The sequence below is a fragment of the Bos indicus genome, chromosome 10 (assembly GCF_029378745.1).
Source record: "Bos indicus isolate NIAB-ARS_2022 breed Sahiwal x Tharparkar chromosome 10, NIAB-ARS_B.indTharparkar_mat_pri_1.0, whole genome shotgun sequence".
Lineage (NCBI taxonomy): Eukaryota > Metazoa > Chordata > Mammalia > Artiodactyla > Bovidae > Bos > Bos indicus.
The window spans coordinates 85852490-85879916 of NC_091769.1; the positions used below are offsets into that span (position 1 = coordinate 85852490).

The window sequence follows — 27427 nt, forward strand, 5'->3', positions numbered from 1 at the left end:
AGAAGCTGAAGTTGAATAGTTCTATGAAGACCTACAAGACCTTCTAGAACTAACACCCAAAAAAGATGTCCTTTTCATTATAGGGGACTGGAATGCAAAAGTAGGAAGTCAAGAAACACCTGGAGTAACAGGCAAGTTTGGCCTTGGAGTAAAGAATGAAGCAGGGCAAAGGCTAATAGAGTTTTGCCAAGAGAATGCACTGGTCATAGCAAACACTTCTTCCAACAACACAAGAGAAGACTCTACACCTGGACATCACCAGATGGTCAATACTGAAATCAGATTGATTGTATTGTTTGCAGCCAAAGATGGAGAAGCTGTATACAGTCAGCAAAAACAAGAGCTGACTGTGGCTCAGACCATGAACTCCTTATTGCCAAATTCAGACTGAAATTGAAGAAAGTAGGGAAAACCACCAGATCATTCAGGTATGACCTAAATCAAATCCCTTACGATTATACAGTGGAGTGAGAAAGAGATTCAAGGGATTAGATCTGATAGAGTGTCTGAAGGACTATGGATAGAGGTCTGTGACATTGTACAGAAGACAGGGATCAAGACCATCCCCAAGAAAAAGAAATGCCCAAAAGCAAAATGGCTGTCTGAGGAGGCCTTACAAATAGCTGTGAAGAGAAGAGAAAAAGCAAAGGAGAAAAGGAAAGCTATACACCTTTGAATGCAAGTTCCAAAGAATAGCAAGGAGAGATAAGAAAGCCTTCCTCAGTGATCAGTGCAGAGAAATAAAGGAAAACAATAGAATGGGAAAGACTAGAGATCTCTTCAAGAAAATTCAGAAGACAAAGATCATGGCATCTGGTCCCATCACCTCATGGGAAATAGATGGAGAAACAGTGGAAACAGTGTCAGACTTTATTTTTCTGGGCTCCAAAATCACTGCAGATGGTGACTGCAGCCATGAAATTAAAAGACGCTTATTCCTTGGAGGAAAAGTTATGACCAACCTAGGTAGCATATTCAAAAGCAGAGACATTACTTTACCAACAAAGGTCCATCTAGTAAAGGCTATGGTTTTTCCAGTGGTCGTGTATGGATGTGAGAGTTGGACTGTGAAGAAAGCAGAGCGCCGAAGAATTGATGCTTTTGAACTGTGGTGTTGGAGAAGACTCTTGAGAGTCCCTTGGACTGCAAGGAGATCCAACCAGTCCATTCTCAAGGAGATCAGCCCTGGGATTTCTTTGGAAGGACTGATGCTAAAGCTGAAACTCCAGTACTTTGGCTACCTCATGCGAAGAGTTGACTCATTGGAAAAGACTCTGATACTGGGAGGGATTGGGAACAGGAGGAGAAGGGGACGACAGAGGATGAGATGGCTGGATGGCATCACTGACTCGATGACGTGAGTCTGGGTGAACTCCGGGAGTTGGTGATGGACAGGGAGGCCTGGAGTGCTGCAATTTATGGGGTTGCAAAGAATCGAACACGACTGAGTGACTCAACTGAACTGAAGGGAACTTTTCATGCAAAGATGGGCTCAATAGAAGACAGAAATGGTATGGACCTAACAAAAGCAGAAGATATTAAGAAGAGGTGGCAAGAATATTCAGAACTATACAAAAAAGATCTTCACAACCCAGATAATCACAATGGTATGATCACTCACCTAGAGCCAGACATCCTGGAATGCAAAGTCAAGTGGGTCTTAGGAAGCATCACTACAAACAAAGCTAGTGGAGATGATGGAATTCCAGGTGAGCTATTTCAAATCCTTACAAATGATGCTGTGAAAGTGCTGCACTCAATATGCCAGCAAATTTAGTAAACTCAGCAGTGGCCACAGAACTGGAAAAGGTCAGTTTTCATTCCAATCCCAAATAAAGGCAATGCCAAAGAATGCTCAAACGACCGCACAATTGCAGTCATCTCACACGCTAGTAAAGCTGAAAATTCCCCAAGCCAGGCTTTAACAGTATGTGAACTGTGAACTTCCAGATGTTCAAGCTGGTTTTAGAAAAGGCAGACGAACCAGAGATCAAATTGCCAACATTTGTTGGACTATTGAAAAAGCAAGAGAGTTCCAGAAAAACATCTATTTCTGCTTTATTGACTATGCTAAAGCCTTTGACTGTGTGGATTACCACAAACTGTGGAAAATTCTGAAAGAGATGGGAATACCAGACCACCTGACCTGCCTCTTGAGAAACCTGTATGCAGGTCAGGAAGCAACAGTTAGAACTGGACATGGAACAACAGACTGGTTCCAAATAGGAAAAGGAGTACGTCAAGGCTGTATATTGCCACCCTGCTTATTTAACTTATATGCAGAGTACATCATGAGAAACGCTGGGCTGGATGAAGCGTAAGCTGGAATCAAGATTGCCAGGAGAAATATCAATAACCTCAGATATGCAGATGACACCACCCTTATGGCAGAAAGCAAAGAAGAACTAAAGAGCCTCTTGATGAAAATGAAAGAGGAGAGTGAAAAAGTTGGCATAAAGCTCAACATTCAGAAACTAAGATCATGGCATCCGGTCCCATCACTTCATGGCAGATAGATGGGGAAACGGTGGAAACAGTGACAGACTTGATTTTTTGGAGCTCCAAAGTCACTGCAGATGGTGACTTCAGCCATGAAATTAAAAGATGCTCACTCCTTGGAAGAAAAGTTATGACCAACCTAGATAGCATATTGAAAAGCAGAGACATTACTTTGCCAACAAAGGTCCGTCTAGTCAAGGCTATTGTTTTTCCAGTTGTCATGTATGGATGTGAGAGTTGGACTGTAAAGAAAGCTGAGCACCGAAGAATTAATGCTTTTGAACTGTGGTGTTGGAGAAGACTCTTGAGAGTCCCTTGGACTGCAAGGAGGTCATACCAGTCCATCCTAAAGGAAATCAATCCTGAATATTTATTGGAAGGACTGATGCTGAAGCTGAAACTCCAGTAGTTTGGCCACATGATGTGAAGTGACTCATTTGAAAAGACCCTGATGCAGGGAAAGATTGAAGGCAGGAGGAGAAGGGGACGACAGAGGATGAGATGGTTGGATGGCATCTCTGACTCAATGGACTTGAGTTAAAGTAAACTCCCAGGAGTTGTTGATGGACAGGGAAGCCTGGCGGGCTGCGTCCATGGGGTTGCAAAAAGTTGGACACGACTGAGCATCTGAACTGAACTGAGAAGTCTTGCTCATGCCCCTTCCCATTTTTCCTTATCCCAAGGTAACCACTATACCAACTTTTACGTGATAGGTTACTTTTGCCTATTTCTGAAATTTGTATTTTGGTAAATGGACTCATGCTATGTGTACTCTTTTAAGTCTGGCATCTTTTACGTGACATTTTATTATTGTGAGATTCATTAGTGTTGTTCATTCTCATTCCTATACAGTATTTTATTGTATGAATATACCACAGTCTGTTTATCCATTCTAATTTGATGGTCATTTAAGTTTTTGGCATAACACTGCATTGTTTCTTTGGTGCTATATATGTCCCTTTAGATATGCACGTGTGTATGTGTGCATGTGTGTTTGTACTTAATTTTGTTTAGATGTATACACCAAGGATTAGAATTGCTTTGTCATAGGAGTATGAATAATATTGTACTTTGATAAATATGGTCAGTTTTCCAAAGTGGTTGTGTCAGTTTATACTCTCATCATCAGTGTTTCTGTACTGCAATTTTTTTATCCCCTCATCAACACTTGGTATTAATGAACTTTTAAATTTTAGTAATCTTGGTGGGTGTTTAGTCATACTGTAATATGGATTTAATTTATATTTCCCTGATGACGAATGAAATTGACTTCTATTTGATTATCATTCAGTTGGATTTCCTCTTTTGTGAAATGCTGGTTCAAGTCTTTTTCCTGTTTTTCTGTTGGGTTATGTTTTTTTTCTTACTGGCTTGTGGGAGTTCTTTATATAGACTAGATACCAGTTCTTTGCATATCCTACGTCTAAATTGTCTTGACCGTTTCTCACTCAGCAGCACTTTTTGCATTCTTATCCTTCAGGATACTAGAAAACTATTAGTCTTCACTATTCCATCTAGATGGTCCAGTGGAACCTTTTTATTTTTTTTAATTTAAAAGTAACTTTATAAATAACGTACAGAAGTACGAATAAAGGGATAAGGAAAACAACTTACCAGAAGTTTTAATAAAACTTTAAAAGAATAAAAATCCTTGCATCAAGTAAATTTTGGCACAGAAACATTATAGAAGATGAAATAATTGTGTCATGTATTCTTTGAGCAAAGCAAAATGGTCTAGGTTCTTGCCAAAGATACATGAGGAAGTCTTTCTGTTTAATAGCTGGATGACAATGCCATATTTCCTTTCTGTCCTTAGAAATATATTGTTCACATCCTCTCTCGAGTTTGAGAATATTTATCTAGAATATTGTCATCCAAGGACTCTCTAGAGATTCGCTTGTATGATTAATTTCACGTTTTTATTAGAACCTGGAGTATAGCTGTCTGCATTTATCTTTACTTCATCTAATAATTTTGACACAACTTTCTCTTACACTTTTCTTTGTCAGGATATGAAAATTTCTCAGTTCTCAATTGTGCTCAATGAAGCCTAAAAGCAAACTGCAATATTTGGGCGATCCAGGAGGGGCGACGACTCATTTCACAGTTTTGTCGTTCCTTTGCTGTCTTTATATTCTAACCTTTAGCGTAGTTGGGGATAAGTGATAAGTAATGATGAATAATAATGAATTCTAGGATAAGCAAATCACAAAATGTTTCATTATATAGAAAAAAAGTCACTGAAGATCCCGTAATATGTCTTAGATTTATGAAAGAATTCAATGAACCTATATTGTAATTGCAAGATAGTTCTGTTTTTCAAAAGGTGAATTTTCTCTCTGTTCTTAGGAAGGCCTGTAAGAGATAAAGTCATGAACTATCAGTCCTTAAAAACAACTGTTTAAAAAAAATTTAAAAACTAAAATTGGATCCAGTGAGCTGAAATGAACCCTAAGAGTTAATGATATCTTTTGATTAATAGATATTCTTGGTTTTTTAATTTAGTAGTCTAATTTACTGATCTTTTCTTTATGATTTGTGCTTTTTCATGTCCTGTTTAAGAAATCTTTGCTTACTCTAAGGTCATAAATATGTTATTGTATTTTGTCTTTTATTGTTTTACCTTTTATTTTAAAATCAACAATCCATATAGAATTGGTTTTTGGTTTTTTTTTTTGGTTAACGTATGGTAAGAGACAGGGTATAAAGTTCATTGTTTTCCATGTGGCTGTCAAGTTGACTCCAGTACCATCTACTGAAAAAAAGCATCCTTTTCTTACTGCTTGGCAGTGTCTCCTTCATCATAAGTGAATACATGTGTGGATTTGTCTGTGGACTCTCTCTTTGGTCTGTTTGTCCTTCCACCAGTGTCATATAGTTTCAATTTCTGTAGCTTCAGAGTGAATCCTGCCATCTCTTAGTGTGCGTCCTCCAGGTCTGTGTTTCTAGATCAGGGGTGACCAAACTGTTTCTGGAAAGGGCCGGGTGGTAAATGTTTTTCGGTTTTGTGGGCCACATTTAGTCTCTTTCAAACATTTTTCTTTGTTCCTTTCTTTAGCCTATAAAATGTTTTTAAAATTACTGTTAACTGGGTTTGACCCATGGGCCGTAGCTTGCTGACCCCTGATCTAGATTATCTTAACTATTCTTGGTCCTTTCTATTTCCCCTATAATGTAAGCAGCTTGTCAGTTTAAAAAAAAAAAAACTGTTGGAATTTTGATGAACATCGTATAGATTCTATTGATGATATTGAGGAAGAACTGACATTTTTATAATATCAAGGTTTCAGATCAGTTTTACCCACTTGTTGTTAGTTTTAGGATTGGAAATATGACCTCTTCCATTCTGTAACTGTTAGCAAGGGGCTATTAATACCATACTTTTTCTTAATTCTTCCATTTTCATGGCTGTTTCTGTTTATGATTACTTCTCTTTGGAATTTTGATTTTAAGATCTTAGTTATACATATTAGAAAATGGCATTTGACGTGAAAACCAAAAGGGCAGGCATTTGATTCCAGAATTTAGCATCTTGTGATTACCATGATCTGCTGATGTGAGTGTGTTTATATAAATATTGTGATAATCAGACATTATTATCTTGTTTAAGGGTATTTATATTTCTATATCCCTCTTAAGTTTTTGTACCCAATTTGGATTATATTTTTTGTATCGCATTTTGAAATTTTTGTTCCTAGTTCTAATGGTCTCATGCCTAGTTTTAGGATTTTCTTTAATGTTTACAGTAAATATTTAATGACATAGATACTTACAAATGAAGCTAAGAGGAAAAAAAAAACAGGATTAAATTTATCTTTTAGAAGTTTCTGAAATACCTAACTATACAAGCAAAACTTTTCAAAATATTTAAACCCCAGATATTTGCCTCTTTTTCATTTCGTCTAGCCAGTGTGCATTGCATGTGCTTTGTGTGATTGAGCAGATGTGTGCTGTTTGTACTTTATTTTCAATACATTTTTATATGTCAAAAAGGTCATAATATTTCATTGTGTTCATGTGAAGATGGCTTATTTTTGTACATATGTTTAATATGAGTAACTTTTAATATATTTGTTCCAAGGGCCGAAAAGTTCTTTACTTTTATAAATCAAAAAGGTTTTGATAGTTTGACATTTTGTAACATCCTTGAACTTTGAAAAATTGGTTGCCATTTGTATGTAGTGTTGAAAGTATATTTCAGTTGGTTTAACATATTTCTGACCACCAAAATAAAAATAAAATGATGTTGCTTGGCTGCTGGTCAGCAATTTAATGTGAAAGCAAAACACCCTCCCCTTTCATGGACACTGTATTATATATGCAGGCGTGAGGTTTACACAAGTGATTTCATTACCTTTTACAGCTTTTCTGCCTTGTTCATTTCTTTATTTTCACACCTTTTAGTGCTTCCTGCTTCCTTTATCCTTTCCTCTGGCCTTTGCACGTGCTCTGCTCTCTGTTCTTAATCCCTTTTATGTCATCTTTTGCTTTATCGATTCCTGTTTTTCCTGCCCTGGGGATGGGACTTCTACAGTTAATGTGTTGAGAACCTTCAGTGAGTCAGACATTGGGAATACTTCAGTGAGCAAGACCAGCATGCCCCACATTTATCAAATTCTGTTCTGATTGCTGATTTACTTGTCTCATTCTTCTTACAGACTATGAACTCCTTGCGGTTAGGTATCAAGTTATTTACAGCAGTAACACAATACTTGACAATTAGTAGGGGTTCAATAAATGTTGCATATGCCAAATATCTCAGTTATGGGTAAAATTCTCAGGGCATTCACAGTTTAGTTAGAAAATAGTTTATTCATTCTGAAGTTGATTATAATACTACCTAACATATTAAAGAATGTTCTTATACTGATTTGTGTATTGTGTATAGTCTTCTCTTACAGCTGATAGGAGCTAATAATTCCTGAATTGAATACAGAACAGATGATTTTACACATCTTTAATGGCCTAACGTGTTATTCTAGGCATTTTAATAAATTGATGAATGTAACTTCAAGAAAAGGAACCAAATCATCACAAAGCCTGAAATGGCATACTTTTTTCCTTCATAAATATATGGTCTCTATCCTTAGCATTGAGACATACTGTTTTTTTGGCTGGGTCATGCAGCTTGAGGGGTATTAGTTCCCCAACCAGGGAACAAAGTGGAAGCATGGCATCCTAACCTGGACTTCCTGTGGTGTACCTTTGACCAGCAGTTGGTCAGCTCCTTTCCCCTTTGTCCAGCAATAGCTGTGTCAAGCCTTCATTATTTTGCATAGACATTCTGTGCTATTGCTGCCTTCTCTGTCTCAGCAAACATTATTTCTCTTTGTATCCTTAATTTTTCTCCTTGCCCGAGAATCAAGGCTTTCAGGCCCAGTGAAATTTACTTCTCTGCCTTACCACTACTTCAGTTGCCATCCTCATAGTTCTTGTGGTCTCAGAAGAAGCCCTTTTCCTGGTTAAAGCTAACACTCTTTGTGTGTCTGTTAAATCCATTGTTAATAAAAATGATACATACATATAATTTTTTTAAAAATCAAGAGAAACAACTGCCCACTGCTCCAAACCACTGTCAATGTGTTTCCTAAGGACAGCTTCTAATTCTTCAGCTGTTTCTTTTGGTAATTACCTTATAGTACTAAAGAATGTGCTGTTCCTTTTGTCATTTATACATTTTAGATACTACTTATTTACTTCCTGTTCTGATAGGTAAAATTTAGTTCTTCTACTATTCTGTAACCCCATTTGCCCAATGATATTTATATCATTATTCTAAAATAAATCAGTAAGTAATGTTGTTCATAGAGGTAAGCAGTATACTGTGATTACCTTTTCTTTAGTGTAGTAACCTTTTTTTTTTAGAATTTCCAGTTGCTGTTCTTCTTGCAACATCTTTAAATAATCCTCTTAACTCCGGTCCCCAAAGCGACATCTTTTTCTCTTGAGCTCTCTCTCCCAAATTCATGCATCCTCTTGCTTTTACCTGGGTTGGTTGGCTGCTCTGAAGATCTGTCATATGGCTATTATTCTGTCATTTCCTTTGACTCTTATTCTAGATTGGATTCACGGTTTGTTGAGTCTCATGGCTTTCTGTTTGTGGTGTAGTGCCTCTTTTTCCTGGAGTGCTTGTTCAATTAACTAAAAAATTGTGGGTTGGAAGTAAGTTCCCTGAATTCTTGTATGCCTGAAAATGTTTTAATCTAACCTCACACTTGATTAATAATTTGAATATATAATTTGAGGTTGAATATATTTTATTATAATTTATTTAAACTAAAAAGCAAAAGAAAATAAAAAGTTTACCCATTTCTCCCACCTCCCACACCCCACCTCTGGCAACTATCAATGTGTTCTCTGTATCTAAGAGCTTGGTTTTTTAATTAATTAAATTTTTTTCTAAGATTCCACGTCTAAGAGAGGTCATATGGTATGCCTTTCTCTGACTTATTTAACTTAGTTAGCATAATTCCCTGGTGGTCCATTTATATTGTCACAAATGGCAAGATTTCATTCTTGTAACATTCCATCTAATGTATATGCTACATCTTCTTTGTCCATTCATTCATCAGTGGACACATCAGTTGTTCCCGTATCTTGGCTATTTTAAGTAGTGCCGCAGTGAACATGGCGGGGCGCTGAGGGGCATGTGTCTTTTTGAATTAGTTTTTTCGTTTTCTTCTCCAGTAAATACCCAGAAATGGAATTGCTGGGTCATATGATATTTCTATTTTTAGTTTTTCAAAGAGCCTCCATACTGTTTACCATAGTAGCTACACCAATTTACATTCCCACCAACAGTGCACAAGGGTTCCATTTTCTCTGTATCCTTACCAATGCATGTTATTTCTAGTCTTTTTGACAATAGCCTTTCTAACAAGTGTGAAGTAGCATCTCATTGTGGTTTTGATTTGCATTTCCGTTATTGGTGTAGGGCATCTTTTCACGTATCTCTTGGCCATCTGTATGTCTGCTTTGGAAAAATGTCTGTTTAGATCTTCTGCTCATTTTAAAATCAGGTTGTTTCATATTTTGCTATTGAGTTGTATGAGTTCTTTCTGTATTTTGGAATTAGCCCTTTATCAGATACATGAACTCGCTCAGTCATGTCTGATTCTTCGTGATTCCATGAACTGTAGTCTGTCAGGCTCCTCTATCCATGGAATTTCCCAGGCAAGAATACTGGAGTGGGTTGCCATTTCCTTCTCTAGGGGATCTTCCAGACCAGGGGATCGAACCCAAATCTCCCACTTTGCAAGCCGACTCTTTACCAGCTGAGCCACCAGGGAAGCCCATCAGATACATGATTTGCAAATATTTTTTACCATTCAGTAGGCTGCCATTTCATTTTAGTGATGGTTTGCTTCACTGAGCAGAAGCTTTTCAGTTTGATGCGGTCCTACTTGTTGATGTAGGCCTGCTTTCGTTTCTTTGCTTTTGATGTTTAGAATCAAAAAATCATTGCCAAGACCTATGTCAAGGAGCCTACTGCCTTTTGTTTCTTCTAGAAGTTTCATGATTTCAGGTCTTACACTTTCATCCATTTTGAGTTAATTTTTGTGTATGATATACAGTAGTAGTTCAGTTTCATTCTTTTGCATGTGGCTGTCTGTTCTCAGTAACATTCATTTAAGAGACTATCCTATCTCCATTGTATATTCTTGGCTCCTTTGTCATGAATTAGGTGACTGCATGCTCCTGGGTTTGTTTTTGGGTGCTCTCTTCTGTTCCATTGATATGTATGTTTGTTTTTGTACCAGTGCCATAGTATTTAATAGTTTCCAGTTCAGTTCAGTCGCTCAGTTGTGTCCAACTCTTTGTGACCCCATGGACTGCAGCACACCAGGCCTCCCTGGCATCACCAACTCGTAGAGTTTACTTAAACTCTTGTCCATTGAAGTTGAACATAATTTAGGATCAGTGTTTAGGGTCAGCAAGCATTCTCTTTTCTTCTGTTACCTAGTATAACTGTTGTGCTGTTCTGATTCATTTCCTTTTTAGATGATTTCTCCCTACTACTAGAAAATTTTTATTTAATCTTCATTATTTTAATATTTTATAGTGGTTTGTATTTGTTCAGTATTATTAACTGTACTGAATACTTAGTGAACTGGGCCCTTTCCATCTGGAAATTAGAGTCTAACTCTGGGAAATTTCTTTGTCCTATTTCTTCATTTATTTCTTAATTTTTTCTCTTGTTTTCTGTTTTTCTTTTTCTGGAACCCCTGATTTGTAGGATTTTGAACCGACTATATTTCTTTCTGTTCTCTCTCATTTTGTTAAACTTTCTGAGATACTTCTGGTCCTTTTATTGCCTTTTTTATTTTGAGAATTAAATAATTTCTATAGTTCTGCTTCTGATCCTTTTTTATATATAGCAAATTGTTCTTGATTTACTGATACTATATCTTAAGAATTCTCTCTGAGGATACTAACTTGAGAGTTGTTTATTTTTAAGTTCTCTTCTGCTTTTTTGCATTATTGCTCTTTCTTCCAGATCCATATTCTCTTCCTTTCATTTTGGAGGCATTCCTCAAATATATTGTGATCTTTAGTTGTCCATTTATACTTGAGAGGAAGACAGTGAAACTGATGGGGCACTGTTTATGCATGTGGAGGGGGGCTCATCAATTGTCAAGACTTTGCTGTAGGAGGCCAGAGGATTGTCTGCTAATGCTAGGGGACCCTCAAATTCAGGCATTTAGAGACAATTCAAGCCCAGGGAATGGCTGATCGATGATTTAGAATATGGATTTTAATTTACATCGTTTTAGCCGCAGGTCTTACCTAGTCTTTTCCCCAGCATCCCTGGCATCTGAGAATCCTGACCTTCTCTGGGTTTCTGTGGGCAAGCCAGACCCATTTTGATTGTACCCTCCTCTGCTCCCGGCAGTCTAAACTGCAGCTTCTTCTTGCTCCATGTGTCACCACTCATGTTTGTTCTTTGTCATCTAGAGTTTAAAAACAAAATTCTCATCTGCTGGCTGCCCCTTCTCTCTGTTTATGGTGAGTTTATGCATTTTTAAATTCCTTGTGATGATTCTGTGTCAGCTTGACTGGGCTGAAGTACATTTCCCAGAGTTCTCTTGCTTCTGTGTTTCTGGTTAGGGTGGGTCACAGGGTGGGGGGGATTTTGTATCTAACAGGAAATATTTATCCCTGGACAACCAAAAATCTTCTAACCATTTTCCCAGAAAAGATTATAAAGTCTCTGTTTTTTTTTGTTTTGGGGGAAATCAACTTTGTTCTCCCTAGCTGGCTCACGTCCCCTCTTTGATAGTCTGTGACTGAAATTCTGAGATATAAAGTTAGCTAGTACTAATACATCTTATGTTAGATGATAAGGAAGAAGAATCAGTCAGAAATATCTGACTAATAAATATGTATATATTTAAACATTTCATAGCAAATGTTGAGGAAGAACTACTCTACACACCCATTATTTCTGCAACTGGTCATGTAATTTCAGTTGGTGTTTATAACTACCTTCTTTCTCTACTTAATCCATATTCTCTTTGCTCTCAGCGAGTACCTCAGCTTGTCCAGGTTCCTTGCCTGATGAAGTGTCCCAAACTTTCATTCTTGAAAGGTCTAAGGTATTCTCAGCCCTGCCTGGATTGAGTAATTGTAGTTTTGTCTTGACTTTAGTCATAGGACATGAAAGGTAGTAAGGAGTGTCCTGGAGGATCTCTTCCATTCCAGACATACCCTCACCCTCATTGTATAAAAAGTACCCAATTTCCCCTTGAAAGACAGTATTACTCACCCCAGCCAGTACAGTAATAACTCCCTTCTTTGCCTGTCGATTCAGAACCCAAAGTGGCCAGGTGGCAGTCTGAACTGAAGTTTTAATAGAGTCCTTGTGTTGCCCGATGGAAGCATTCCTCCCTTTGAAACTGAGACTTCCAGATCAGCAAAGCCTAACGTCACAGGGATAGGAAGTAAATATTTTGCTGAAACTGAATTTATTACTCTCATTTATTTCCCTAACTAATGAAAGAAAAACCCTTCTGTTTCTCTTTAGAGGCATGAAAGGCATCACTATCACCTCAGCCAGAAACCTTGGAACCATCCTAGTTCTTCCTTTTCCAGTATTTTAAATCGCACCTGTTAGAAAATTTATCAGCTTTACCTTCCTTCACATCTCTCACTTTTATCTCCTCCTTTTCCTCATTCAGTCACCGTCTTAGAACAGACTTCACTTTCACTTACTTAGACTGTAGAGACAGTGTACCATCAACTTTTCCCACTTATCCATCTGCTACTTTTCTGCTGGAGCAATCTTTTAAAAATAAGATACTTAGCGTCTCTGAGTGCTTAAGGTAATTTCTAACTCTTTGTGCAAGCTCAGTCACTTCAATCATGTCTGCCTCTGCGACCCCATGGACACTACAGTCCATGGGAATTCTCTCATGGCAAGAATACTGGAGTGGATTGCCATGCTCTCCTCCAGGGGATCTTCCCGCGTGGCTCTTATGTCCCCTGCATTGGCAGGCAGCTTCTTTAGCACCCACGCCACCTGGGAAGCCCTCTAACTCCTTACCCAGCTGAATTAATTCATCTGTTATAACAGAGATCCAAAGTCCACGGTTTTAACAAGTTGGAGGTTTGTTCTCTTTTAGGACTTATGTGGTGACTCTACAGTGTCAAGAATCCAGATTCCTTCTCATTTGTTACTTTACCATCTCTTATTATGTGGTCCATATCTACATGGTTCAGGATGCCCCACCACCATATCAGAGCCAGCATGAAAAAGAGAATATGAAGAGAAGAATGTGTTCTTCCCTTTAAGTTGACCACTCAGTTCAGTTCAGTCACTCAGTTGTGTCCGACTCTTTGCGACCCCATGAATTGCAGCACACCAGGCCTCCCTGTCCATCACCAACTCCCGGAGTTCACTCAGACTCACGTCTATCGAGTCAGTGATACCACCCAGCCATCTCATCCTTTGTTGTCCCCTTCTCCTCCTGCCCCCAATCCCTCCCAGCATCAGAGTCTTTTCCAGTGAGTCAACTCTTCGCATGAGGTGGCCAAAGTACTGGAGTTTCAGCTTTAGCATCAGTCCTTCCAAAGAAATCCCAGGGCTGATCTCCTTCAGAATGGACTGGTTTAATCTCCTTGTAGTCCAAGGGACTCTCAAGAGCCTTCTCCAACACCACAGTTCAAAAGCATCAATTCTTCGGCGCTCAGCCTTCTTCACAGTCCAACTCTCACATCCATACATGACCACTGGAAAAATCATTTTCACTGTCAGCTCATTGGGGGCTGCAAGTTCTCCCTGCAAGAGAGTTTGGGAAAGAGAGTCTTTAGTCTGGCTATCCTTATGTCTTGCTAAAAATGGAGAGGTTCAATTACAGTAAGAAAATGGAAATGTGTATTGGAGGAGTACCAGTAGTCTGTGGCGCCGAGGTACACAGGGTCTTCTGGGAGTTGACCTTGCCTGTCCCTTTACCTTACCTCTCGGTGTGCTGCTGTTCCACTCCTTCTTTCCCGGCCGTCCCAGACTTTGTCTCCTCTTTCCTTCAGCCATGCCAAACTGCACTTCCAAACATGCTATGCTGGTATGTGTTTTTCTGCTTTTCCTCATAATACTTCCTTAACCTGAGAAATCCTTGCCACCCACTTGCATCAGCTCCAGTATTCTCTGTTAACCTGGTCTCTGAGAATTTGTTTCTTGAGTTAACTAAAGCATTTTCTGTTATAGAAAGCCTTTATGGGACAACACCACCTTCACTCTCATAGGGTTGACCATTCTCTCCTCTGTTGTCCTTATTATATGCAGATAGATGTTAGTCATTGCATCTTTTGGCAATTATTTACACTTAGATTCTTTCTCTTCTGTTGTAAGCCCTTTGAGGACAAAGAATTGTTCTTTGAGGGCAAAGAACATTTTATTCTTGTATCTCTTGGATTTAGCGTAGTACTCGACAGAGGATATACGCTAAATATTTATCAAATGTGCAAGTGGGTCCATAGCAGAATATCTTGGTCCAGATTTTTAAATGTTGGGGCGTGCTCTTAAGACACAGCTGGCTGCTGTTTTTTAAACTTTTGTCAGTTAGGATGATAATGTTAGCTCCAACAATATTTATACTCATCCTATGTTAACATTGCTAATTGTTTCATTTTTAGGTTTTAGTTATAATTTAACTCTAAAAGTACTCTTAGAATTAGCTATGGGACTTTTTTTTCCCCCTGTTTGACAAGAATGGACTTTTCTGTCTTTATTAAGGCACAATATTAATCATTGCTTTTTAACAATTCAGTGACTTGCTGCAGGAGATTTGTCCTAAGACCTTCTGAGCTCTGCCACCTTAACATAATGGTTCTAAGATATTGGTATCTCAGGATTTGTTTAATGACTAGCAGTCATTTTTGTAAAAAAAATTCTAAGGCAAGATTGCCTTAAATATTTTTACATGGAAAAAAATTTTTTTTCTGCTTTACTGTCTTGAGTAATATCTTTTGTTTTACTTGTAGATTTGATGGTCCTCGAAGATTTGAGGATTTAGGGTCAAGGTGTGAAGGACCGAGACCCAAAGGGCCTCGTTTTGAAGGAAATCGCCCCGATGGGCCAAGACCCAGATATGAAGGTCACCCAGCAGAGGGCACTAAAAGCAAATGGGGAATGATTCCCCGGGGGCCAGCATCTCAGTTCTATATTACCCCCAATACATCCCTCAGCCCTCGACAGAGTGGACCACAGTGGAAAGGCCCCAAACCAACTTTTGGACAGCAACATCAGCAGCAACCTAAGTCACAAGCAGAACCAGGAAACAAAGAACCATTAGCAGACACCAGTAGTAACCAGCAGAAGAATTTTAAAATGCAATCAGCTACATTTCCCATTGCTGCAGATGTAAAGGATGGCAAGGCGGCTCAGTCAAATGAGAATCTAAGCGACTCTCAGCAAGAGCCACCTAAAAGCGAAGTCTCGGAAGGGCCCATAGAGCCTTCTGATTGGGACCAGGATTCTCACAGTATGGAGACTCAAATGGACAAATCCCAAGCTGTTACTCACCCTGTGCCCCTTGCAAATAAAGCTGTACCTTCTCAATCTACTTTTCCCTCAAAAACCGGGGGGATGGAGGGAGGAACAGCAGTAGCAACATCATCATCACTAACTGCAGATAATGATTTTAAACCTTTGGGTATTGGTCTGCCCCATTCAGAAAACAACCAAGATAAAGGGCTACCTCGGCCAGATAACAGAGACAATAGGTTAGAAGGCAATCAAGGCAGCAGCTCATCTTACAGAGGTCCTGGGCAAAGCAGAATGGAAGACACACGGGATAAAGGACTAGTCAGTAGAGATCGAGGCCAGGCAATCAGCCACGGCCCAGGGTTGATCAAGCAAGAAGACTTTCGTGATAAAATGATGGGTAGAAGAGAAGACAGTCGAGAGAAGATGAGCAGAGGAGAAGGCAGCCGGGACAGAGGGCTGGTGAGGCCGGGAAGCACTCGGGAGAAAGTGCCAGGTGGTCTGCAAGGCAGCCAGGACAGAGGTAGAGCTGGCAGCCGAGAAAGGGGACCACCCCGGAGGGCTGGCAGTCAGGAGAGAGGACCCCCTCGAAGACCTGGGAGTAGAGAGAGAGTGCCACCCCGGAGAGCTGGGAGCAGGGAGAGGGGACTGCCTCGAGGGCCTGGTGGTCGGGAGAGGGGACTGGGAAGACCAGAATTTGGTCGTGACAGAGGTCCATTTAGACCAGAACCAGGAGACGGTGGGGAAAAAATGTATCCATATCACCGAGATGAGCCTCCTAGGGCTCCTTGGAACCATGGAGAAGAGAGAGGGCACGAAGAGTTCCCATTAGATGGTAGAAATGCTCCAATGGAACGAGAAAGACTTGATGATTGGGATAGAGAGAGATACTGGAGAGAATGTGAACATGACTATCAAGATGATACTCTAGATCCGTATAACAGAGAGGACAGGTTTTCAGCCCCATCTCGATCTCATGATGGGGATAGACGAGGCCCATGGTGGGATGACTGGGAGAGAGATCAGGATATGGACGAGGACTACAACAGGGAAATGGACAGGGACATGGACAGGGATGTGGACCGCATCGGAAGACCCGTGGATATGTATGATAGAAATTTGGATAATGAGTGGGACAGAGATTATGGGAGACCACTGGATGAACAAGAATCGCAGTTTCGTGAACGAGATATTCCGTCTCTTCCACCTTTACCACCCCTCCCACCTCTCCCACCTATGGATAGATACCGGGATGATAGATGGAGAGAAGAAAGAAACCGAGACCATGGGTATGATCAAGATTTCCGTGATAGGGGTGAGTTGAGGATCCGAGAGTATCCAGAAAGACGAGATATCTGGCGGGAAAAGCGAGATTATATTCCTGACAGAATGGACTGGGAAAGAGAACGATTGTCAGACAGATGGTACCCATCTGATGTGGATAGACATTCCCCCATGGCGGAACATATGCCTTCACATCATTCTTCTGAAATGATGGGGTCGGATGCAAACTTAGACTCTGACCAAGGCCTTGGAGGGGTAATGGTTCTCAGTCAGAGGCAGCATGAAATCATTCTGAAAGCTGCACAAGAACTGAAAATGCTTCGGTAAGTTGACTACTTAAGATCATTTCTTCTAGAACAAGCCACATGCATACTTCTCTTTTTAAAACGATGATGTGATATATTTGAATGGAATCATTTTAAGTTTTTACCACATAATTTTAATTTTAATTTCTAGTCATTGCTGTTTTAGGGTAGGATGGCTGTTTAGGAACTGTGTTAATTATAAACTTATGTCCTGAAAAATGAAAATTTGGTAGCCATTCTTGACTTTTATAGATATGTTGCTGACATGTCATACCTGTGATTATGTCAAGTTCAGACTTCAACTTTCCGGTACTCTGGGTTTCACAGAGCTCGTATGTAAAATCCTTTATTCCCCCCTCTTTGTTACTAGATCTGATAGACTTCATATTTACTAATCTTTGGTATAACTTTGGAAAGTGGTGGAAGGATTTATATTTTTCTCTTTTGAAGCTAAGAATGGTTTACCCGGAAGCAGCCTCAGATTTGTCTAACTATTGATTCTTCCTTTTGGGAATGTTTGATCTTTCATTATAACCAGAAGCAGCTATCTCTGCTTGAGGTTGTTACTTGTTTCTATATAAGCAAATATTTTCTTTGTGAAATGGAGAATAGAATTTAGATTTCTTGACTTACAATCACCTATGTATATAGGTATCTACATAACACTTCCCATTAGTAGCCGTAATAATAAAGGTTAACATTTATTGCACATTTGCTATATACCAGGGACTGTACTAAGTGCTTTGTATGTATTGATTTATGTAATCCTTAGGAGTCACTGACAGATTACAATGAGAAATTACTTTTTGAATAATTTCTTATGAATTAGCAAATTTTTTGCAAAAATAAATTAATGGTTAGTTTTTTATATATTCCAGTATATTGTTTCTTTCATTTTTTCAATTCTGGTCTATATTTGTAGATTATGACAATTAAATTATAGCTGAAGCTTTATAACTGGGAAAGTATGATGAGGAAAAATACATATAAAATGAAAGATCAGATGCCTCAGGCAACACAACAAATTTCTGTGGTCTACAGAAGATACACTGTAAGGGATTTAACTTTTCCAGATTGCTCATGAAGATGTAGAAAGCATGTTATGGAACACTTAGCTACTACTATTTTCACTTTTAAATTATGGATATCTTTAACACCTACTCTGTGCTGGCACTGTGCTGATAATTTACTGTGTTATCGTCTCAATCTTCGTATTTCAAATCCTTATCTTAAAGGACTGCAAAGATAAGTAGTAGTATTCTCGCTTCACTAAGACTCAAGAGAGTACCACTTGGCTACTAGAATTGGTAAACCTAGAATTTGAAGTCTGTCCAACTCTAAAGTCTTTTTTCTTTAAGGAGAACACTAAGCTGATTGATGTTACTCAGCTACCAAGGTTTCTTCCCTTTTTGAAATTTCCTTTTCATCCATTATTGCTTTGTATAGAAATGCTGGATAAGAGTTACTTCATCATTCCTTTTAAAAAGCTCTTTCTGGGCCACATAATTAAACAAAATATGTGAAATGATGGGTAATAATGGTCACAGTTGAATACAAGTCAGCCATATTGTGTCAGGAAAGTCACAATATGAGTTACATGAGGCAGAAAGTAATCTTTTTCTTACACTTGACCCTTTGTGTTCACTTGGGTCATTACACTTTGCAGAATGGTAGGAAGAAAATTGTAAAAGGTCTGAAGAGGTTGTGGTACATGTTGTTACGTGTTGATTGTGGATGTAAGACAAAGTGAAAGGAATTTGACCAGCCATTTAAAGAGAATCTTGAAGAGTTACATAATTACTCTTTAGGAACATGAAGTGTTGTTTTTAAAGGTTTAGGCTACCCATTGTTCTCACCATATACAAGAGGGGCCTTAAACTAAAATGCCCACCAGAACCAGACAGGTAACTAAAATGAGTGAAAGTGGGCCAGTATAACTCTACTGAGTGTGAGGATTGTAGCAAAGCGCTTCATCTAAGGCTGGCAGCCGCTGCTCCACTGAGTGATTGCTGGCATGTGGGAGTGTAGGCCCAGTGTTTCCAAATTGCAAGTTTGAATTTATATTGAAAAGTATGTATTTTTTTGCTTTGTAAATAGTGTCAACTAGCACAGATTTTTTAAATTGATAATGAAAGCCAAATTGTAAAAAGCCTTTTTGTGTGTTCATATATATCCAAATACATTTGGCCCACGTGCCACCATTTTTCAACCACTTATCTAAAGACTACTGAATGAAAAAAAAATCAGCAAGAGATTTTGGTTGGATGAATGAAAAACATGACAAGTAGGTGAGATACTAAAACAGACTAAAGAGGCAGGTTCTAGAATTGATCCTTTCTAGATCTTCAATAACTTATCATTATTTATAGGTTGTAGATGTCTGATAAGTTAGCTCGTAAAGACAAAAAAGTATTACCCTGGAGATGTTTTATGAGTACTCTATAGAGAGTTTGAAACAAGGTGTTTAGTTTCCTTTTTTGTTTTTCGATATTAATTATAGTTACTTAGGAACAGAGAACACATGCCTTAAATACAATGGCAATTTTATTTGTTTACAGAGAACAGAAAGAACAGCTTCAAAAGATGAAAGACTATGGGTCTGAGCCTCAAATGCCTGACCATCTGCCACCCCAGGATTCAAGATTACAGAGTACACCTTCAAGACCTGGATTGTATCCGGTACGGGAAAATAATGTACTCAGAAAAATGAAATGGTTCTCACTTTGTATGTTTGTATGTCGTTTGATTTTTTGTTGTTGTTGTTGTTGTTTTACAATAAGTATAATTTTCCTCTGTAAAAAATGAAAATTTTGGAAAAGTGAAAAACGCTAATGGTAATGAACCTTTGAGAATCTTAGGAGTATGGTCGGAAGTGTGACAGAAATGCTTTCCCCTTACAGTTTAAGTACACCAAGCACATCAGAACTATGTATATGGCTCTGTGTTCAGAAAACTGTAAAATTTTCTTGGTAATCCTTTTTGTTCAGATAGTCCTATTTTTCATCTGGACTATGCAAGGATTCCCTGTGAGCCCTGCTCATATGAGCTTCCTAGCCTCCCTACCTGTTCAAACTCCTAGTCCTTAGCTAAGGAAAGGGATAGAACATCATGCCCCAATTCAGGCAGTGAAGTTATGTTAAAGAGTCACGTGATTAAGTTCTCTGCCAGAACCCTTATGTTCCTGTATTTCGATTGTCTGTTTTCTTGTCTGTCTTGCCTTCTGTCTTATTTTGCCTATTCTTCATAAGGATAGGAACTATGTCTTTTATCTTTGTATTTCTTAGCAAACAGTAGAAGCTTTAGATTATAAATCTACATTTCTGCTTTATTTACTTGATAAATCATAAACATTTTAATGTTTTGCTACATGCTTTATATTTTTGATGCATAATAGTTTATTAAAACTATTCTGTTTCTGTTAGACCTTTGTTTCTAATCTTTTACTCTTATTAATGTAATGTTAATGAATGTCTTTATATCAAATTCATAATAGTTTTAGTATTTTTTTATTGAAGTATAGTTGGTTTATAGTGTTGTGTTAATTTCTGCTGTATAGCAAAGTGATTCATATATCTATGTATGTCTGTGTGTGTATATATATGTGTACACATATATACGTGCATTTTAAGATGTTCTTCATGCTGCGGTTTGTCTCAGGATATTGGCTAGTATCCTCTGAGTGTGCAGTAGTGCCTTGTTGTTTGCCCATTCTGTATATAAGCTCGCATCTGCATTCTTTTTTTCTACAAACCACAATGCATTATGCTTCAAATTCTTATTTTAGGTATCTTCTTAAAAGTACTTTTAAATTCCTAAAGATCCTTTAGGAATCCTTTTAATGACTAAAGAACAAGGACATTTTTAATGATTCCTGTAATGTAGTCAACAGCTCTCTAAAGCTGTGTTGTAGCCTTAGTAGCATCAGCTACTTAATATTTTTGGTAGATTGAATAGTTTAATAAAATGTTACAATATATTTGGTAGTTTTGATAATTAGTGAACATGATTATTGTTATCTATTTGACTCGTCAGGTTTTTCTTATGAATTTATGGTATAGATATTAATCCTTTCTAATGTAAATACTGTAGGGGTGTTTTGCTTTTCATAAATGTATGTGTTGCTATCACTGGGTACTAGGAAGAAAACACTTTTTACTTATAGTCCAAAGAGTTCCTAAGATATGCACAACATGTCTGGACAGCTGTGCTCCAGATACAGTAGCTTTGCCATACAAAGGCATTTTCTAACACAGTTTAAAGTGCCGTAATCTAAAATTTATCTTTAGGTAGTAGTCATTTGTCTTTAGCCTGTATTGGCCTCTTGATAAATGATATTCCTAACATATTAGCCAAAATGTAATTTTGCTACTCAAAAAGTTTGTTTTTAAAGCCTAGCTTGTGTATGAGTAAATATGTAAGTAATGTGCATTATTGACTTTCCAAGGCCTGAAGTAACCGTCAGTGTGTTTGTCAATAGAACAAACAAGGCAGAAACACAGAAATAAATGGATAAAGAGTATTCAAATCAGACATTACTTGCAAAGATTAAAATAAAATTTGACAATTGGATTTCAGTATTAAGTAGATAGGACCTATCTTCCCAGAGATTCTACTATTTCCGTAATACACATTTCAGTTGACATCCGGTGCTTGTCAGAGAGAATACTCAATGTCCGTTTGATTTCTTTGTTTTGTCATTTCCCGTCACTGATGTCATGTGTTGCCACAGACAGCTATTGTCAACCAGATGAACTGGATGGAAGTGAGGGAGCTAGCTAGAATTTGTTTCTCTCACTGGAAGTTCACTATTTTTGTGGAGGAGATAGGTCACTAGAGTGGAGAGAGAGTTTATAGCAGAGATTCTTAAACGAAGTGGTGAACGTGAGATCGAGGCCAGGCAATGAGCCACGGCCCAGGGTTGGTCAAGCAAGAAGACTTTCGTGATAAAATGATGGGTAGGAGAGAAGATGAGCAGAGGAGAAGGCAGCCGGGACAGAGGGAGGGAGGAGGTGATAGTTTTGAGGGCAGGTTTTTTTGTCCCTTTTTTAAACCAACCTAATTGAGGTATAATTTACATACATCTAATTTGTCCATTTTTAAGTGTGTAATTCAGTGATATTTAGTAAATTTACTAAGTTGTGCAGCCATCACTGTAATTCAGTTGTGTAACATTTTCATCACCCCAGTAAGGTCCCTTGTGCTAGTTTGCAGTTAATCCTCATTCCTACCCCAGGTCCCAGGCGACAGCTAATCTACATTTTCCAAAGTGGCTACACCATTTTACTTTCTAACTGTAAGTCCTAAGTGTCTTCGTGTTTCTTTATATCCTCGCCATCATTTGTTATTGCCGGTTTTATCAATTATAGCCATTCTATTGGGTATGAAATGGTACTTTATTGTGGTTTTAATTTGCATTTCTCTAATGACTAATGATGTTAAGCGTATTTTCATGGGGTATTGGCCATTCATACATCTTCTTTGGAAGAATATATGCAAATCTTATGGCCATATTTTTTGATTGTCTTTTAAAAGATTTTTATATTCTCAATATAAGTCCTTTATCAGATATGTGATTTGCATATATTGTCTCCCTGATGGTGTATTTTAAAGTACAGAAAGTTTTGAAGTTTGAATAAGTTCAGTGTAGTGAGAACCAGGTTTCTACTGATACGTGAACATATGATGGTATGCTCATTCATTAAGCCATTTACCCTCTTCTCCAGCCTCCAGGGTCCTACAGACCACCGCCTCCTATGGGTAAGCCACCAGGATCAATTGTAAGACCGCCTGCCCCACCAGCAAGATCATCTGTTCCTGTGACCAGGCCACCTATCCCAATACCGCCACCACCACCCCCTCCTCCTCCTCCACCACCGCCTCCTCCAGTGATAAAGCCACAAACTTCAGCTGTGGAACAAGAACGCTGGGATGAAGATTCTTTCTATGGCCTCTGGGATACAAATGATGAGCAGGGACTGAATTCGGAATTTAAATCTGAACCTGCAGCAATTCCATCTGCTCCAGTGTTACCACCCCCACCTGTTCACCCTTCCATCCCTCCTCCTGGCCCAATGCCTATGGGTATGCCACCCATGTCCAAACCACCACCAGTGCAGCAGACTGTTGATTATGGCCATGGCCGAGGTAGGTAAAAATGGCAGACTTGTACTTAGGATTCTAGAGGAATTGTCAGCTTCAACTTTGGCTTCCTTAAGCTTCACTCTTACTGTGTTTTTATCCTTATTTTTGTTTACCAGACATATCCACTAATAAAGTTGAACAGATACCCTATGGAGAAAGAATAACTCTGCGTCCAGATCCACTACCTGAAAGATCAACTTTTGAAACAGGTAGAGGTCCCAGGGAGATCAGTATTTTTAAACCTTTTTGGACCTATTTATCATATGATTTTCCTTTTGGTAAGATTATCTGGGCCTCCCTTTAATATAGCTAAAGGATTCATACGTTGAATTTAGGGCAGCAGTTTATACTAGTTCTAAATTTAGATTTGTATTTTTCTGCTTTTATTTCAGGAAAAAAGGGATGTAGTTCTTAACTTTAATTGTTTTTGCAGAGCATGCAGGCCAACGAGATCGTTACGACAGAGACAGAGATCGTGAGCCTTATTTTGATCGTCAAAGCAATGTCATGGCAGATCATCGAGATTTCAAAAGGGATCGGGAGACACATAGAGATCGAGACCGAGATCGTGGTGTTATTGACTATGACCGGGATCGATTTGACAGAGAACGCAGACCTAGAGATGATAGGTATGCCGTGAAAACTATCTTTGCTGGGTGTGCAAATTACCATATACTTAAGTTCAGCCAAAGTCAGTGTAGTTAAGGGAAATTTAGTAAATGATGTATTTTTCTCATGCATGTGTGTGTATAATTTGGAGAGGGAAGAGTACCAATTTTCAGGAGACTCGATTCTTGAGTTTTGCAAGCTTGACTTTCAGAGAGTTAAATGGGAGATGGAGAAAGGAAAGAGTATTGTCAACAGAGTTGTAATCATTGCTTAGTTAATAGGCAGACAATTAATTTTTGCTGTTTGTGAGCTCTGGATGTGTGCATGCAAGGCAGATCTAAATGGAAAAGCAAAATAAAAATATAAATATTGACTATGAATGGTAACTACCCATAGAGAAAATTGGGCATATAATGGTGTTGCATTATAAGAGACCGCCATATGTTTTTTATTTACCAAAGCACTTCCTGTCAAACTTTCTAGGACTCAGTCATATCGAGACAAAAAAGAGCATTCCTCATCCAGAAGAGGAGGGTTTGATAGGCCTTCCTATGATCGCAAGTCTGACCGACCAGCCTATGAAGGACCGTCCATGTTTGGAGGTAGATTAGTGCCTTACTAACTATAAAGATGCTGAGAATTGAAAACTACAGGAGATGCTTTTGATTGTAGCTCTGGGTTTAAACTTTCAGAGTGAAATACACTCACAGATTTCTCAGAGATGGCAACATTATCACCAAAAAGAGTCATATGAAATAAAATGTAAATCTCCTTTTTTACATTATTAAAGAAATTTTGGAAGACAGAAACAAAATCACTTATAATCCTACCACCTACCTACCGTACCACAGCCATTGTAATTTTGTATATTTCCTCTCATTCTCTCTTCACATACATATTAATGAAGTTGTAAACAAAGTCTGCATACAGTTTATTGTGCTTGTTCTCATTGATACTATACTGTATATAATTTTCTGTATGTAAATCTATTATATTAATGGCTCTATGATAGTTCATCAACTGAATAAGATGTAAGACTCTTATTTTTGAACACTTAGATTGCTTTTAGTTTTTCACTGTTATAAATTAGACTTAAATAAACTAGCAATTCATACCTATTTATGTGAATAAGTTTTCCTAAGCTGGTGACTCGTTCTCATATATATTAACATATATATATATATATATATTAGGAGGAGTGGAGAGCATTAAAATTTTAAATAATTACTATATAAATAGTAATCTTGTTCAACCGCTGGCATCCTAGGAGAACGAAGAAGTTACCCAGAGGAGCGAATGCCCCTGCCAGCTCCTTCAATAAGCCACCAGCCACCTCCAGCTCCACGGGTTGAGAAGAAACCTGAATCTAAGAATGTGGATGATATTTTGAAACCACCTGGCCGAGAGAGCAGACCTGAGAGAGTGAGTCCTGTGGGGTTGACTAGTTTTATTGCAAATCAGAAGCTGATAAGAGATCTTTTTAGTATCCTGAACAGAACTTCTGTACTTTTCTGTGACATGGTATTTTATTTTAATTTTTAAAAACCTATTTTATTGTAGTATAGTTGATATGCAAGGTTGTGTTAATTTCTTCTGTATAGCAAAGTGATTCAATTACATGTATAGATACATATTTTCATATGCTTTTCCATAGTTTAATCACAGGATATTGAACATAGTCCTCTGTGCTATACAATAGGACCTTATTGTTGTCTGCTGCTGCTGCTGCTAAGTCGCTTCAGTCGTGTCCGACTCCATGCGACCCCATAGACAGCAGCCCACCAGGCTCCCCCATCCCTGGGATTCTCCAGGCAAGAACACTGGAGTGGGTTGCCATTCCCTTCTCCAGTGCGTGAAAGTGAAGTCGCTCAGTCATGTCTGACCCTCAGTGACCCCATGGACTGCAACCTTCCAGGCTCCTCCGTCCATGGGATTTTCCAGGCAGGAGTACTGGAGTGGGGTGCCATTGCCTTCTCCTAGTCTGTATATAATAGTTTGCATCTACTAATCCCAAACTTCAGTCTGTCCTCCCCCATTCCCCACCTTGGCAACCACAGGTCTATTCTCGATGTATGTGTGTCTGTTTCTGTACTGTAGATAAATTCATTTGTGTCATATTTTCGATTCCACACATAAGTCATATATATAAGTCCACATATATAAGTCATATAATGATGGTATTTGTGTCTTTATCTTTCTGACTTACTTCACTTAGTAATAATCTCTAGGTCCATCCATGGCATTATTTCATGCTTTTTTATAGCTGAGTAGTGTTCTGTTGTGTGTGTGTATCTTCTTTATCCATTCATCCATCAGTGAACATTTAGGTTGTCTCCATGTGTGACATAGTATTAATATCAGATTCATGGCATCTTGCCATCTCCAAATCATCATTTCTCATAAACTGCCTATCCTTTAGAATCTAAGAAATTAGAGCTTAATTGCTTGGCAAAAAGAAAGTGTTGATTATTCTCTAATTAAAAATTTTTTTTAAGGTGTTAAATTATAGAAAATAATTAAGAAGAAATTAATTGCACTTTGAAGAAGGGGAAAGAGGATTTGGTCTTATGGTGTGTGGAATTTAAAAGGAAGAATTAGAAGAACTTGATTAGTTTAGACTTACTTTCCTGGTGACCTCCATTTATATATAGAGAGAGATACATAGATATCTATCTATCTGTCTATCTGTATATCTATATATATACACACACATTCTTACATTTACCCTGTATTGCAAAATAAATAGATTCCATTTAAATAAACTGATACTGGGATTTCTGTCAGAGGTTTGAACCATGTATGTATGTATGTCACTGTTTTAAAGTCTATTTCATCTATTATTGGTATAGTTACTCCAGCTTTCCTGTGGTTGCTGATACCTTTTTCCATCCTTTTAATTTCAATCTGTTTGTGTCTTTCAGTCTGAGATGTGTTCCTTCTAAACAGCATGTAGTTTAGATCATGTTTTTTGCTTCTTAATTGGACTGCTTAAATCCATTCATGTGTCATGTTGTTACTGATGTAGATGGCTCAGGTGCCCGGTGGTTAGGATGCAGCACTTTTGACTGCTGTGGCCCAGGTTCAGTCCCTGGTTGGGGAACTGAGGTCCTGCAAGCCACACAGCAGGGCCATCAAAGAAAAAGAGATACGGATTGCTTAATTCCATTCCTGGCTTGCTCAGCTGTATTGAAATACAGTTGGTTTTTGTGTATTGATTGTATATTGCTCCACATTGCTGAACTCATTTATTGGTTCTAATAGATTTTTAGTGGATTCCTTGGAAGTTTTCCTGTATGTGAGATGATATAATCTTGCAGATGGAGATGGTTTTATTTCTTACTTTTCAGTCTGGATGCCTCTTTTCTTGCATAGTTGTTCAGTGTTGAATCGATGTGGTGAGAGTGGGCATCCTTGTTTTATTCCTGAACTTAGAAAGAAAACTTTCAGTCTTTCACCATTAAGTACTGTGCTAGCTGTGCATTTTCGTTTGATGTCCTTTATCGAGTCGAGGAGGTTCCCTTCCATTTCTAATTTGGTAAATGTTCTTATCATGAAAGGATGTTGGATTTTGTTAAACACTTTCTCTGCATTGGGAATTTTTGGTTTT

General features: G+C 38.3%; 1 protein-coding gene across 2 annotated transcripts in view; it reads left to right on the forward strand.

Annotated features, from left to right (window-relative positions):
- Nucleotides 1-27427, forward strand: part of YLPM1 (YLP motif containing 1) — a 64401-nt gene that overhangs the window by 18041 nt on the left and 18933 nt on the right. For both annotated transcript variants that reach the window (XR_011569005.1, XM_070797874.1), the window contains exons 5-11: nucleotides 14980-17088; nucleotides 19629-19749; nucleotides 22794-23214; nucleotides 23328-23420; nucleotides 23645-23840; nucleotides 24304-24422; nucleotides 25088-25242. Coding sequence is in view for 1 of the 2 variants with exons in the window: in XM_070797874.1 (XP_070653975.1) it covers nucleotides 14980-17088; nucleotides 19629-19749; nucleotides 22794-23214; nucleotides 23328-23420; nucleotides 23645-23840; nucleotides 24304-24422; nucleotides 25088-25242 (3214 nt within the window). In the remaining variant the exon portion in view is untranslated. The remainder of the gene's footprint in view (nucleotides 1-14979; nucleotides 17089-19628; nucleotides 19750-22793; nucleotides 23215-23327; nucleotides 23421-23644; nucleotides 23841-24303; nucleotides 24423-25087; nucleotides 25243-27427) is intronic.